We start from the raw sequence: 15,457 nt of genomic DNA on the forward strand, positions 1-15,457 counted from the left end.
TGGACAGGCTATTACAGAAACGATGAGGCCATAAAGGACGATACTGATATTTCTGTGTACCTGCAGGCCAGTGTCCTGAAGGCGCTGAAGCGTTTGGAGGACGTCCGGGAGATGTTTGAGAAGAGGCACGTCAGTCTGAAGAGACTATCAGCCAAACAGACGAGGCCCATACAGCCTGTGGCCCCACGACCCGAGTCCTCTCCTAAACGTCCCTCATTGAAGAACCCCCCCAGGACTACAGGGAACCAGCAGCGTGAGTGTATTTGCAACTCATTCATGCAGAAAATGATGTCACAAATATTGTACTTTAACACACACTTATCTCTGCTCTCTCCAGCTCTGGCTCGCCGAGCGTCAGATAATTCCAACAACAGCAAGCAGGCAGCCGAAACCGATCCCAACAAGAAGAAGAACATACGCAAGACCAAGGCAGGCATCAAGGTGAAAACCCTGAAGGCCACTGTATCATCCGTAATCCTGTCCATTCATCTTTTTTTAAAGCCGTCGCACAGCTACGGTGGTGCATCATTTTTATCGCATCCTTATTAATGTGAATGTGTGTAATAGATTGAGGTGATGCACGAGGAAAGCCAGGGAGGATCCACACACGTCGTGGTGACAAATGAGACTGAGGAGACATTATCCAACAGACGCAGGTAAGAACAAATATAAGTATGTATCCTCCTTTTCAGCACCAATCTCATGAAACCCATTTTTTAATGCGTCACCATAAATCTGCCACACCGAGTTAGCTTTGTTATATCTTCTGCACTACATTGCTTCCCAGATATGCACAACATGCAACTGTCAGTCCTACAGTTTCCTGTATACAGGTTTGGTGGAGTGACCACAAACCTCATTTGTCAGAAACTTTTTTTTTTAATGTAGACATCAGAATTGACATATGAACAGTTATATATAGTGACTCAAAGGGTTAGCATGCATTTTATCATAGAGATCAAACAGGATGCAGCAGCTGTGAAAACGGAAGACTGACAGGAAAAGAAGGGGTGAGCCGGCTGGATTATGATGAGGGTGGAAGCGTAAAATGAAGACGCTACACAACTACAATGCTGAACAAAAATGTGAAAAATGGACATTACAGGACAGGAGCACGTAATTACCCCATGACACTGCCTGTTCTGAACATTTTCTGAATTTGTCTGTTGCATTTATTTTATTTATCTGGGAAATGTGTGATGCACGTTTGTCAGTCTGATTGGGGAAAAAAGTCATTGTGCAGAAGTAGTCAGGGTAATTAGAGTGTTAGACCCTAAAGTAAAAGGCAATCAGGGATAAAAAGCAGGTGTTACTGTGTTTGCTCCTACATGCTGATTACCAAAGTAAAGCTAGTCAAATTAGCCTCTTACATGGCAGCAGCATCCCCCAAGGCAGCTTCACCCCGAACCTGTGTAAATGTTGAAAAAAAATATATCCCTTACAAGGCCATTGTGTTTGCTTTAAAAGTAAGTCAGCCCTCACAGACCTCCAAAACACCTCAGTTTAAAAGTTTAAATGCTTGGAGTAATAGGTGGGTGCTGCCATAGATTCCACACCTAGCCCACCTTATGCTAGCACTCTCTTGACATCACCTCAGATGTGTGGAACCACGCTATGGTTTTGTTCCATCCTCAGTACGACCACCTCAAGGCACTGCCGGTCTGGCTAGATTTGTATGTATTTGTATTGTATTTTATGTGTTACCTAAAAGTTTTGGCAGGGTTCTCTGCTACATTAAACAGAGCAGTAAACATTTAAAAGGCTTCCTTGCCTGTTAGTGCTTCGTTCTGCTGCTTGGTTAGGATTTGGGAGAGACCATGGCTTGGGTTTCTGTTAGCATAGCAACAAATTTGTCATAATAGAAAAAAATGAAGGAATTAATCCTTCTTTAAATTCTATTGGTTTACGTTTTAGAAAAAAAAAACAATGCATAAAGGTTTACACTGTGTCATTGTTTATTTAACAAAAATACAGTTAAAATGGAGAAGCCATGTGAAGAGAAACAAAGTCTACCCATACCACTTCCATAAAAAGCAGTATAAGAGGGGAAATGGCACCTCACAGCTACTTCCCTTCTTGGTTCCTTTCAAGGAAGTGAGGTACCAGCCAGGTGCTGCTGATCATCAGTCTTTGATGCACTGATCATCAGCAGGTGTGCAGACCTGTATAAAAGTAGACATTTTGACAGTTTGCTGCTCTGCAGCATTCAGGTGTGTTAACACAATGACAAGGGGGAAATACATAAACAATGGTGTTAGAGAAACAACTGTTGCTGCACATCAATCTGGAAAGACTTGTAAAACTATTTCAAACCATTTGGAGTTCAACATTTATAGTGAGAAAGACTATTCACAAGTGGAAACATTCAAGGCAGCTGTCAATCTTCACAGGAGTGGACGTCCCAGCTAATTCAGCCCACGATCAGAGAAACACAAAACAAACAGTCAGAGTGTACAGACCTCACTGAGCATGCTCAGTGTTAAATCTACATCAGAATGACAAAATGAAAGAATCATGGTTTTGGAATGGTCTAGTCAAAGTCCAGACCTCAACACAATTGAAATGCTGTGATGGCACCTTAAGGGGGCTCTGAATAGACAACTGCCCACCTGGCTCAATGTATTAGAGCAACCCTGTAAACAAAAGTAAGCCAAATTCCCTTCCCTAAAACGTTTTGAGAGACTGACAAAGTCATACGGAAAACCACAATATTGAGGTTTTGCTGCTAAAGCTGCATCTACAAGGTGTCAAGGCCTCTCCATTTCAGCTTCATTTGTTTGTTCGAAAGAGTTATGACACAATGGAATATGTCACATGTTTTTGTTCGTCTGAGGTAGTATTTCCTCGTTTTACACCTGCTAAGGATCAGTTTTTAATATGTCCTGGTGCATGAACTCGTAGGATTCCAAGTGGGTGTGCTTTCTTTTCACTGCTACTGTGGATTTGTAACCTTGATAACAGAAAATCCAACCCATTGTATTTTCCTAAACCTTAGTAAGTAGCTTTTAAGCTAAAACTAAAAAAAAGTAAACTGATATGGTTGAAGAAGAGGAGAGTGTACACATGTACACAATGTAGCCAGTAAAACTTTAAGAAATACCAAGAAAGTCATTTGTTTTTGTTTTTTTTGTTTTTTTTGTTTTTTTTGTTTGTTTTATTTGTCATCATCCTGGATTCCTTCATGTAAAAGCAGCCATACATGAGTAGGTGTTCTGGTAATATGGCAGACATAGCAGCATCACTCTTACCGCCCTACAGTACAGATTACCAAAAAATCCCCTGGAACTGCCGTACGCTGTCGGGTCTGTTGCCGCATGCCACAGTGAGCGTACATCAGAGGCATGACCGTGCGATGTGATCATGTGATCGTAGATGCAGGGGTGGTAAGGGGCCTTGCCTTCCCCTGAGAAGTACACATGCTCCTGGGGGGAGACCCCCATGACTTTGGCACACATTCCCATAAAGACATCATCTATGTACACGGAGGGGTTCAGAAACAGAGTCGCCTGATAGAGCTTAGCAGCCACATCACCTGAAACCACGTACCCTGCTCCTGCAGTGTAGTCTGGGTAGGAAGGCCAGGGGTACAGCTCGTAGGGAACATGGTATTTACTGGTTTTACGTCGAACTGGAGGGGATCCCCTGTGTACGTGTCCCACCCACAGGTCAGTAGCCCTTGATTGGCTGCTCAGGAGTTGTTGCAAATACTTCACCAAGTTAGGCATGTGGATGAAGATGTCGTCGTCCGCCGACATGAGGAAGTGCGCCTGAGGGCAGTACTTGTGGCTCCATTGGAACTGCAGGATCAGTTTTGCAGTCAGGTTGTGGAATGTGTCCACAAAGTTCTGCTGGATCAGGTCATGATAGACACGGTCTTCTTGCAGCAGCGCGCTCTGCACTTTGGATCTTTTCCAAACATCTGGATGAATACCAAGGGCAAACACCAACTTCACATTCACCCCTAACTTTGACCACCCAAAGCTTTCATTTCCCCATGTGTCCCTGATTGCCTGGCGCTGCTCAATGTTCTCAGGTGGCGACTTGACAAACAGAAGTAGCAGGACGTCATCCCAGCTTTTCCCATCTCTACTTTTACATTTCCCTGCGTGGTTGATAAGGTATGGGTACTCCACTAACGAGGCACCGTCTGCACTGTTAGAACCATATTTCCTGCTGGACTTCACATAAAAGGAAGAATTAAGAAAGTCGTAGCTGTTGATCAAATAGCGATATGTGTAGGATTTCACATGGCTAACTACATGATGGTCCAGATCCTCCCAGCAGACCATCACCATGCACAGAATGAGCCCTGTGGTCAGGAGCTGCACACACTGAAACTTGTGGATACGACGGAAATTTATGAACATAGTGACGACTTGATATTATTCTTTATCTTTGCGTCTCAGGCTTGACGTCTCATTTGACTCTCTCCACTTGATCTCTACTTTCTTGCCCTGGCCACCCAGACGTTCTTGCTACTTTCTCTTTGTTATTTTGTCATGTCCAATAGGCCTTTGTCAGGCTTATTAACAGTCTAGATGCTCTATAACCAAACTCCCTCCGCGGTGTGAAGCCAAAGCTCTGCTCCCTCATAGCTCTGGGTAGAGCTTAGCATTCATTCGTCCTCCAGCAGAAGTCAAAATGCTCCTTCCTTCTCTTACCAGGATGCTTGGACCTTCTTCTCCGTGTGTCAATGCCTACTTCTTTCTGGTTACTGTATGTCTGGAAAAAAAAAGCAAATGCTGAACTTTAGTATCAGGCAGATTCGGGACTCAGACATCACAGTAAATCTCATTGTCCAGATTTACTCTTCGTTAGTCTCCCCTCTGGACGGATTGTTGGAACAAGCACGGTGGATACAACTCGTAGTTTCCACACTCTTAATTTCACACAGACACACATACTACGTGAACTATCAGCTGAACTATCAGAAACTGTCAGGTGAACTATCAGGTTGTAAACCTGCAATAACATACAAACAAACGGCTAACATTTCGACTTAAATAATACATTCCAAAACTAACAAGGATTTGATGCATTTACTTCAAAAAACTATTGTAATTTCAGTAAGGATGAGAATTATTTTTGATTTACAAATTATATATTTACCATTTTCTCATTTAAACCATTCATTGAATAGTTTTGCTGAATCAACCCCAGGATTATTATTATTAATTTAATTATTAATTATTACATTAGAATTCATATAAACAATCTTCACTTTCTTGTTGGTCCACATCATTGATGACATCATCATCGCTGTCAAAATGGCAACCAGTAGGCTCTCTTTTCACTCTGATGCAGTTGTGATGGTGCCTAATCAGGTAAATGTGGTTGTGTTGGTGTTCATATCTGTAATATTGGATCTGACTGTGCGGACTTGCAATTTTCAATTACCTGAAACAGAAATGCTTCAATTGTAACTGCACAAAGTCTTCAGTCACCTCTGGTAGTCTTTCACAACAGACGTGTCAACGTGTGTGGCCATAACATGCTATTATTGTTGTTGTTTTCACTATTGTCTGGCAGTGATAAACTTTCAGTGAGCATTAAGTCCATTTAAATAGTAGAAATACAGAAACCTTTAGAGGAATTGAATGCAAAATGAGCTATAAATTTATAGGTTGTTTATGTTGGATTCGAACTGTGGCATTCCTTTATTCTGGATACTTGACTACTGAGCCTAGATTTGAACAATCAGATTATTCCCACCTTTACGACCCGCTGTGTTTTTTTTTTTATTAGCTGGTGATTTTTCACTCAAGTTTGGCAAAATAGTCATAGTCATGAACACTATTACAGTCACAACACAACTTAAATGTCCCACACCCACATTAGGAAATAAAGTTTTCCTACTGGAAAATCCTACACTCATAAACCAAGACAAATTGTACTTTCAGGTAATAATATTTAAGCAATAACTTGCTTTCTTGTATCATAATGGCGTAAAATAAATATAAAAATGTGCACATTTAATTTTCTATGTAGCTTATTTTTTCTTTTATCACAATATATTAAAAAAATCTTTAAAGCTGCTTTCCATCAAACTACTACTACTCTCTGTCTAAGTGTATATGAAGGTGTGTCCCTTTCTTGTCTTTAAAGTGTTAGATGGACTGCTGAGTCTTTAAGTGTTCAAGAAACTCTAAGAAGTCCAGTTCCTCTACCTTCTCTTTAATTATTAGTTTGATTGCCTAGCAACGGCAATCAAAGTTTGTCAGTTCTTCACCCTCTTTCTTCTTCTTCTTTTTTATTCCTCCGTACGTTTTTTGGCATTCATCTCACAGAGGACATTTCAAAAAATAATAGTTTTTTTAAATATTAGGCAATTTCTGCATCATCTGCCAAATGTATCTCCTCCTACATATTTCACGCTACAGACTCCATTTTAGTCTTGAAACACTCATTAGATGCTGCTCTATCAAACTTGTATTTAGAATTCCGAATCGTTTCCGCACGCCAGGCTCTCAAAGTTGGAGTGGTTTTTGAGGTCTCCTCTGCTGTTACCATGGTGACAGGCTGACACACAGAGGCATACAAAGCTCTGAATTGCTCTGATTCTCCAGCAATTCAGAGCAATCCTTCACATCAGCATTCAAAGCAATGCTTCAAATGCAGCAATCAAACTTGCATTTTCTTCAGGAAATGCCCTCTTCTAGTTCTCTTACTAACTCGGCTGACCAAAGCAAGTGGCTTTATCAGATGCATCATTTAGTAGTATAGTGGTAGAGCGCATCCTGTTTGCACTGAGAAGCACTTTGAATTTCCTGTGAGTCACATCATTTAACCTAATGTCAGCCAATTCACAATAATCACAGGATAATGAGTCACTATAAAATGTTAGCATGCTGTCTTTTACAAACACTACAAGCCTGTGAATGTGGGTGCTGACCCAGCACAAAAGACCTATAATAGAAGCGCTTTAGCAAAACAAAGCAGAGAGGCTGCTGAGGTCAGGTCAATGCTGCTTACACACGTGTCCACTACAGCTTATTTTGACTGAACAACAGGGTCATCCAACTAGGGAGCAGACAGAGAAACATGCTCTGACAGGATGTACTCACTTTGTACATGGTGACAAGTGAGACATTTTTTTCTTTTCCTGTTTCTATTTTTGACCTTTTCTTCACAACCTCCAATCACAATGTATTGCATAGATTTTGTTTCCCACATTAAAATGAAATGAAATCAGACCACATCCTAAGCAATTCTAGGTAATGCACTTGTTGTTGCATCTGTGCACAGCTTCCGTTCTTCTGTCAGACTTTTTTTTTCTGTCAATGAAACCTGACATATAGACAAAATTTTCGCCTGAAGCTGCAAGTATTCCTCCCGTCAGTCACTATATTTGTTTGCATTTGAGCTTGGAATTTCAAAAGTTAGCGTATCAGCAGAACAAGATTCCTTTGCATTCTTCTGATTTGTGAAAAAAACACTATGACAGAGTAACTAGGGTTTGTCATGCCCTTGTTAGCTTGTTAGCTTCATAGTTTGCAAACAGACTCAAGATTCAAAGTCTGTAAACCCGTCCTCACCATATGTAACATGAAGTCAATGTTTATGAGTGCTACCAAAAAATGGTGAGCAAGCAATAGGAGAAGGTTTAACGAGCTGCGATTAAAAACAAAACTTAAAAAGTTACCAGTTGTAGTGTCAGGGAACTCGAATCTTGGACTCCTTGGTGCTTGGTGAAAATCCCTAGTTATTCAGATATTTGCAGCTTAATTGCTCCCATGTGCAGATAACATTATTGATATCATCATATGTTGGGTTAACATAAAAGTCGGACAATACGTCCACATTAGCAAAAATGTAACCATGTCTCATGGTCCGTTGGACATAAAAAAATATGCCGTTTTAACGTGTTGGAGCTTTGAGCTTTAAAATAAAAAAAAAAGTTTATTAACAAATCTTTCACCATATTATATTAAAATGTTGCTGATGTAAATCAGCAACAGGTCCAGTCTGCAGACTTTGTTGTGGCAAAACAAAACTGTCAATATATAGGCAATTCTGGAAAGAAAGAAAAAAAAAATCTGCACTTCTCAGAAAAACTTGCAAGCCATGATTAACTGAAAGTAGTTTTCAGTTATCTCTGTGTGCAGAACAGAGTGAAAATAGCAGAATATGCATGGAACATTTTTTTCCTGTGAACACTTGTCAATTGTATAATATTTTGCACATACTGATTTTAGTTTTTTTTGTTCCATTTTTCTAAAGTCAGTCACATGACTATTGCTATTTCTATTATTTTTGCAGTGACTAAAATGAGGTGTGAATAAATACTTTTTGGGTTATAGAGGGTTACATTTTTTTTAAGATGCTTATGATCCTGCTAATGATCTTTTTTTTCTTTTTTTACAACAATTTAAGCTAATTGTACATCAGGTATTTTTGTATTTTTACCAGCTGTTGTCTGACCTAGGCTAGTAAAGTATACTATTTTTAGTATTTACTGACTTTACTGTAACACAAACACAAATAGGCAGAGGTGTCAAATTCGTTGGACACAGGAAGCAGAAGTTTGGAGAAACGCCTAAACGTGAGACATGTATGTTGAAAGTCTGTGTTTGTGTGGTGGCTGTAAATGTGAGCCTGCAACGTAAAGATTATCTCACACACATCAATGGATGTGTTGATATCTGACACTGAGCAGTTCTCAAAGGTGTGTACAGCACAGACTTACCCAGCCAACCGGTATTTTTTTTTCTACGTTCTTTCTATAGCAGACAATGCACAATGCATGAGTTCACCTTACACCATGATCAGTCGTTTTCAAGCCAGACAGCTGTATAATGCTAACATCAGCACAAGCCAAAATCTACAGGCCATTTGTCATGACAGGAGTGCTGCTTCCTTTGTAAGTAAATAAGAAGGTTTGACTGTAAGCAAATGAATGTTCCATTGTGGAGGCACTATAAGCAATGTCGTGATAAAATAGGAATTTGATTTTCAAGCAAGTTTTTTTGCAGTCCTTAAAAACACTTTCAAGATTAATTATATTTAATGACCAGGATACCTCTTATCCATTGTATCCTATTAATTCCACTACAGATGCTGGTCCTCATGCAATTAGGTGGATAAAATATAATTGTATATATCTGCCAAAATGAGGGACCTATTGGTGTGAAATGCTTCAGGTCAGGATACAGGTCCGGGTCAGTTCAGAAACTTTCTGCCATGAAAGCCTGAATTATTTGGTACTCTACAATTGAAAACCGAAAGAAGAAGAAGGCCCTGAAATGACATCCTGTAATAATTGCTCCTCAGTCTGAAACTAGCCATGATAGAACCCTGCTCCACATCCCTGCCACGTGCAAATTTATAACGGAAATGATAACCATTTCTGTTAAGTGTCTGTATAAGCTTAAAAAAAATCAATTAAATCAATTTTGTATCCTCTTAAATAAATAAATTATATTTTCCTATAGTTGTTTTTTGTATTGTGGAGATTTCCAAAGCCAAAAATCTGAGTAGTTGTTTCGAGGAAAGAAAAAGAAAAAGTCCTGAAGTAAAGTTCAATACAGAGCCTTGCTGTTACAACATATGTTGTTCTCTGCTTTCCTAACTGTCTCCATAAAATTTCCTCATAAACCTTGTGAAAACAGTGCTCTGGGTATAGTTACTCATTTCAGTTCTTCATCTTGCCTCTCGTGCGACTTGTTTTTTTCATCCCTCTTCTACCTGTTTAACTCTGAAAGCTGACACTACGCTCCTTTAGGATATCATTCCTCACACCTCTCACCAAACACACTCCTTTCTTGACTTACCGGGCAGTTTTTCTTTAATCCATGTTTGTGTTAAAGTATAGCTGAAGCCTTCTGTCCTCTTCTTGGATCAGTAAAACCGGTGCCTCACTCTTTCCAGCCGCCCCTCCTTCTCTTGAACCATCTTTCCTGTCAGACTTTCCTCTTCTCTTCTTTCCACTCCAAGTCAGCTGAGAGCAGCTTCAAATGTCTGCTCTGTCTACCCTGAAGGTCCCAGTGTGTGTGTGTGTGTGTGCGAGAGAGATAATTTTGTAAGTGGGGGTGGGTGTTGTAAAGTGGGAGGGACTACTGTTTAGCAGCAGTAGTAGTGCTAGTAGGTGTTAACCTACGTGCACAAAGATGTAATGAAAAGAGACTATATAGTTATGTGGAATTGGTGATGTGGTGGTTTGTGTGAGGTAAATAAGTGGGAATACTAGGAGAAGATGTAAGACTTATTTTTCTAAAGGAGGCTTTTTCTACAGAAAAATCTTTTCAAAAATTTGGTGGTTAAATGATCAAAAAGTGATTTTAGAAGTGACTATATAGGATTTATCTCAATTTCTCATTTAGTTGTACTTTTTCTGAAAAGTTACCGTTATGAGCTTATCTACTGTATGTCATGCAGAGATGTCAGAAGAGTTATGCTGTGCTGCTGTCATTCTATCTCTAAGCTGTAGAATACAGTAAGGGACATGCATGGCAATGATATGAAGGTTTTTAAAGAGTCACAAAAACTCAAAGCTTTCAAATTCAAATTATTTGTCTGTTAAAAAAAGGTAAGAAGAGGCTCTATAGTAGGACATTCTAGCTACTGATACTTGGAGATTTAATTACATTTTCTACAAAAAAAAGACATCAATGAGATTTTCAGCATCTAAATGGTTAGAAAGGCTACTTGTTCCTAAGGTTATGGGTCAAAATTTATGTTTTTCACATGACTGTATAACCTCTAACATACTCATCATGTGCAATAAACCTAATTATGTACACAGAGAAGAGGATAAGTCATGTGTAGAATAGTACAAATCAGTGTCAGCACTTACGCGGTCAGCATTTTTTCTAAGATGGCAGTCATACACATTCAGGTTAACGAGCGCACAAGGCCGGTCCATTGTGCCCCTGCACATTCTTAGTTATAATGAGGTTAGAGGGAAGTGCTTCAGTTACAGTCAGTCAGGGCTGTGCAGCTGCAGCACAGATCTGTTTCAGTAAGAACAGTGTAAAGTTTAACCATGTACTGTGCTCGTATATAGTGAGTGTCATCTTAAGTAAATTGAAACCTGAAGGCTATACTTCTTTTCTCCACTGTGACCTGTTTTCTCTGTTTACACTGTGTTTGTACACACACACCCTATGCAAATAGTGACAGTCAAAACAGGTTTAATGTTGCTGTACTCTGCAGCCGCCACTGACATGTCATCTTTAGAACAGGAAAGCTTTTTTGAGTTGATGTGAGAAGCAATGCTGCCATGTTAGCAGTGTCTACCTAAACTCCCGGATGATCCAAATACAGGAAAGGGGCAACTTCTAGCGGAGCAGAGCAGTCGCAGAAGCATCAAGCTTATCAGCACCCACCTATCACTCATAGTGGTCATACCGATAATGATGTAAAATTCACCTTTTTATATCTGTGGATGCTCTCATTCATCCAGGTCGTAGTTATTTCCAAGAGTTTAAATCGAGGCAACTGAACCCAAGGATAGTTGTTTTTTTTTTTAAGAACTAAAGAAGCCACTCAGGGGTGTGGCAAAAAACAACAATCCTTGAGTCCAGTTACCTAAATTTAAACTCTTGGAAAACACCTCTTGCTGTACAAAACCTTGTGTTAATTTCAGCATGGAGGTCTATGAAGATTAAGGGGTGGAAACCCCTTAAAATTGTAAATACATAGTGATATGTGATAACAATAATACATTTTCTTTCTATATTTTATGCTTGTACTGATTGACAAATTATAGCTTTCTATTCACAAATTAGTTTCTTACTGTCAATATGTCTGCCTGTGTAATGAAGCACACTCAAACTTGGCTGTGACACTAAGTTGCGTAACAAATGTCTTCTGATTAGGCCTATTGACCCTTATTCACCCCAATGCCAAAATTAACACAATGTGGACCAAAGTATGTAGCTAACCAGCCATTATGTGTCTGCTTCCCTATCCCGACCATTAATGTCACACCCAGCTTCAAGCTGTGACAAATGAAGAAGACGCCAAGTCCAATAAATAATTCATTTATTTAATGAATAATTAAAATGCTAAAACATGAAGTTTAATGAAGGGTCAAGATGCTGGTGCATGGATAAGTGAACAGTGGTTTCTCAGTGTGTTGTATGTAGCAAATTGTGTGGGAAAGGGAGAGCTACAGCTTGACAGGGATGATTATAGCAAACACTAGGACCAGGGGTGTCCAGTCATCCACATAATGAAAGCCCACAAGATTTTCACCTTTATAACAGGATGCTAAAGTTGCAAATGGTGTCCATTTACTTAAGACCATATGCCAATATCCGCCTATAATATCTGTCAGGCTCTGATTTTGTAGCCAGCTTATGCTATTTCCCATTGATGGTCGCATGGCCTTCAGGTAAGACTTCTTCACAGAATCTGCAGGTGTCAAGGTGGTACTTAAACTAGACCAGAATCTGGCTCATACATGGCACCTCACTCTCTAATCTAGGTTAACATGGCTGTCTTCAAATCCTTGACCTGCTTGTGACTTGTTGTTTGTGGGATGTTCACTTTATACAGAGTTGTTGTGTTATGATTTCTTTTGTGTGTGTGTCCACAGACACATCATGACTGAGCTCATTGAAACGGAGAGGCTATATGTGGAGGAGCTCCAAAGCATCATGGAGGTACAGTACTCTGTAGATATTTGATTCCATGTTACATTACATCACAGCTTATTTACTTCCAAAACAGCTGCAGTCCTACACTGGATATTAATTCACATTGTAAACGGCCATTGTAGTCTAATAACATTTGTCATTTTATTTAGTATATAGTCACTGTAATGCAGCTGGGTCATGGTAAATAGGGGTGTCAGGGGAAATGTGTTGTGTAGATACAAGTCTGTGGTGGTCAACTCTCACTTCAGGAGTACATCCATGTCTTAGCTGGTCACAGATGCACTATACTGCCAAAAGTATTCACTAACTCGCTTTTTTGAATAATTGAATTCAGGTGTTTCAATCACTTCCATGGCCACAGGTGTATAAAATCAAGCACCTAGGCATGCAGACTGCTTCTACAAACATTTGGGAAAGAATAGGGAATAATAGCAACGAATTGGTAGCCCACGTAAAATGACAGAGCGGGGTCGGTAGATGCTTTGCTTTCTGCACAGTCAGACACTAAGACTTTCAAACTTCATGTGGCCTTCAGATGAACTCAAAAACAGTGTGTGGAGAGCTTCATGGAATGGGTTTCAATGCCCGAGCAGCTGCATCCAAGCCATACATCACCAAGTGCAATGCAAAGCGCTGGATGCAAAGCACACCTCCACTGGACGTTACAGCAGTGGAGACGTGTTCTCTGGAGTGACAAATCATATGACTTTGTGCACCATTGCACAAAGCAAGGTCCACAAAGACATGGATGGGCGAGACTGGTGTGGAAGAATTTGACTGGTCAGCAGAGTCCTGACCTCAGCCTGACAGAACACCTTTGGGATGAATCAGAGTGAAGACTTTGAGCCAGGTCTTCTTGTCCAACATCAGTGACTGACTTCACAAATGTTCTTCTAGAAGAATGCTCAAAAATTCCCATAGACATACTCCTAAACCTTGTGGAACGCCTTCCCAGAAGAGTTAAAGCTGTTATAGCTACAAATAGTGGGCAGACGTCATATTAAACCCTATGGATTAAGTGGTGTAATTTGGTGTATTTTGTCGATATGCGTGCTAAGTTCACATGCACTTTTCCTCCACGTATTTGTGAAGTACACCTCACCTGTTACATATAGCCATTAAGATGACTTTAGCCAATCAGATCAAATAACTGCAAGAGTGAAAACGCAACAAGTTTCTTCTTCTCTGGTTGTGATATGGACTGTGACGTTTTGCTGACTTGTTTTTTTTCTTCTTCTTTCTTCCTGCCCTCTCACTCAACTCTGCAGGGTTATTTTGATGAGCTAAATAACTCAGAATTGAGCCACCTCATCCCCCCATCACTGGAGAACAAAAGAGATGTGCTTTTCGGCAACCTGCCAGAGATATACGAGTTTCATAACAGGTAGGTGTAATATCATTTTACCATCTTTGTACAGTCTGTTTTATCAGGAATGGAAATGATATGGTGTCTCTAGTTAACTAGTTTGTTCTGGTTCTCATGTTCCAACAGCTAAGGTAGTGAATTTTTTCATTATATTTTTACCATACTGGCCAGCTCTGATATCACTAGGCAAATATTCTGTCCTTTCACTAGGCAAATATTCTGTCCTTTCATATATATATATATATATATATATATATATATATATATATATATATATATATATATATATATATATATATATATATATATATATTCCATGTTACATTACATCACAGCTTATTTACTTCCAAAACAGCTGCAGTCCTACACTGGATATTAATTCACATTGTAAACGGCCATTGTAGTCTAATAACATTTGTCATTTTATTTAGTATATAGTCACTGTAATGCAGCTGGGTCATGGTAAATAGGGGTGTCAGGGGAAATGTGTTGTGTAGATACAAGTCTGTGGTGGTCAACTCTCACTTCAGGAGTACATCCATGTCTTAGCTGGTCACAGATGCACTATACTGCCAAAAGTATTCACTAACTCGCTTTTTTGAATAATTGAATTCAGGTGTTTCAATCACTTCCATGGCCACAGGTGTATAAAATCAAGCACCTAGGCATGCAGACTGCTTCTACAAACATTTGGGAAAGAATAGGGAATAATAGCAACGAATTGGTAGCCCACGTAAAATGACAGAGCGGGGTCGGTAGATGCTTTGCTTTCTGCACAGTCAGACACTAAGACTTTCAAACTTCATGTGGCCTTCAGATGAACTCAAAAACAGTGTGTGGAGAGCTTCATGGAATGGGTTTCAATGCCCGAGCAGCTGCATCCAAGCCATACATCACCAAGTGCAATGCAAAGCGCTGGATGCAAAGCACACCTACGTATATACATATATATATATATATATATATATATATATATATATATATATATATATATAATATATATATATATATATATATATATATAATATATATATATATACACATATATATATATATATATACATATATATATATATATATACATATATATATACATACATATATATATATATATATATATATATATATATATATATATGTGGTGTGTGTGTGTGTGTGTGTATATATATATATATACTTACTTTGAGGAATATGAGGAATATGATAATGTTGCTGCACATATATTATGTATAAAGCTGTAATGGAAAACTCTGCTCTTTCTCCCCATCTTAGTGGCAACTGTTATAATCAAAGATGATGCATTTTCACTTGGACAGACACAGACAATCACACATAAAGAAACATTAATGTGGAAAATTTGATTTCACTACATAATACACATTTACAGTGGGAGCAAGAGTTTAATGCCAAATGGTTTCCATACACTGTGAGGCGTGATACTAATAATTTGAAGTAAAAATAGTGTAAATAAATATTTTCCTAGTAATTCCTA

At 39.1% G+C, this 15,457-nt stretch overlaps 2 protein-coding genes across 4 annotated transcripts in view; one reads left to right on the plus strand and one right to left on the minus strand.

Annotated features, from left to right (window-relative positions):
* Nucleotides 1-15,457, plus strand: part of mcf2l2 (MCF.2 cell line derived transforming sequence-like 2) — a 67,368-nt gene that overhangs the window by 21,584 nt on the left and 30,327 nt on the right. For all 3 annotated transcript variants that reach the window (XM_028403374.1, XM_028403373.1, XM_028403375.1), the window contains exons 13-17: nt 67-253; nt 338-441; nt 568-656; nt 12,539-12,605; nt 13,868-13,983. In XM_028403374.1, the coding sequence (XP_028259175.1) occupies nt 67-253; nt 338-441; nt 568-656; nt 12,539-12,605; nt 13,868-13,983 (563 nt within the window). The remainder of the gene's footprint in view (nt 1-66; nt 254-337; nt 442-567; nt 657-12,538; nt 12,606-13,867; nt 13,984-15,457) is intronic.
* On the minus strand, nt 2,236-9,992 carry LOC114434287 (lactosylceramide 1,3-N-acetyl-beta-D-glucosaminyltransferase A-like). The gene is made up of 2 exons (XM_028403376.1): nt 9,771-9,992; nt 2,236-4,722 (listed from the first exon to the last, which is right to left on the minus strand). The coding sequence occupies exon 2, from the start codon at nt 4,365-4,367 to the stop codon at nt 3,180-3,182; it is 1,188 nt and encodes a 395-aa protein (XP_028259177.1). The 5' UTR covers nt 4,368-4,722; nt 9,771-9,992; the 3' UTR covers nt 2,236-3,179.

The sequence above is a fragment of the Parambassis ranga genome, chromosome 4 (assembly GCF_900634625.1).
Source record: "Parambassis ranga chromosome 4, fParRan2.1, whole genome shotgun sequence".
NCBI classification, from domain to species: domain Eukaryota; kingdom Metazoa; phylum Chordata; class Actinopteri; family Ambassidae; genus Parambassis; species Parambassis ranga.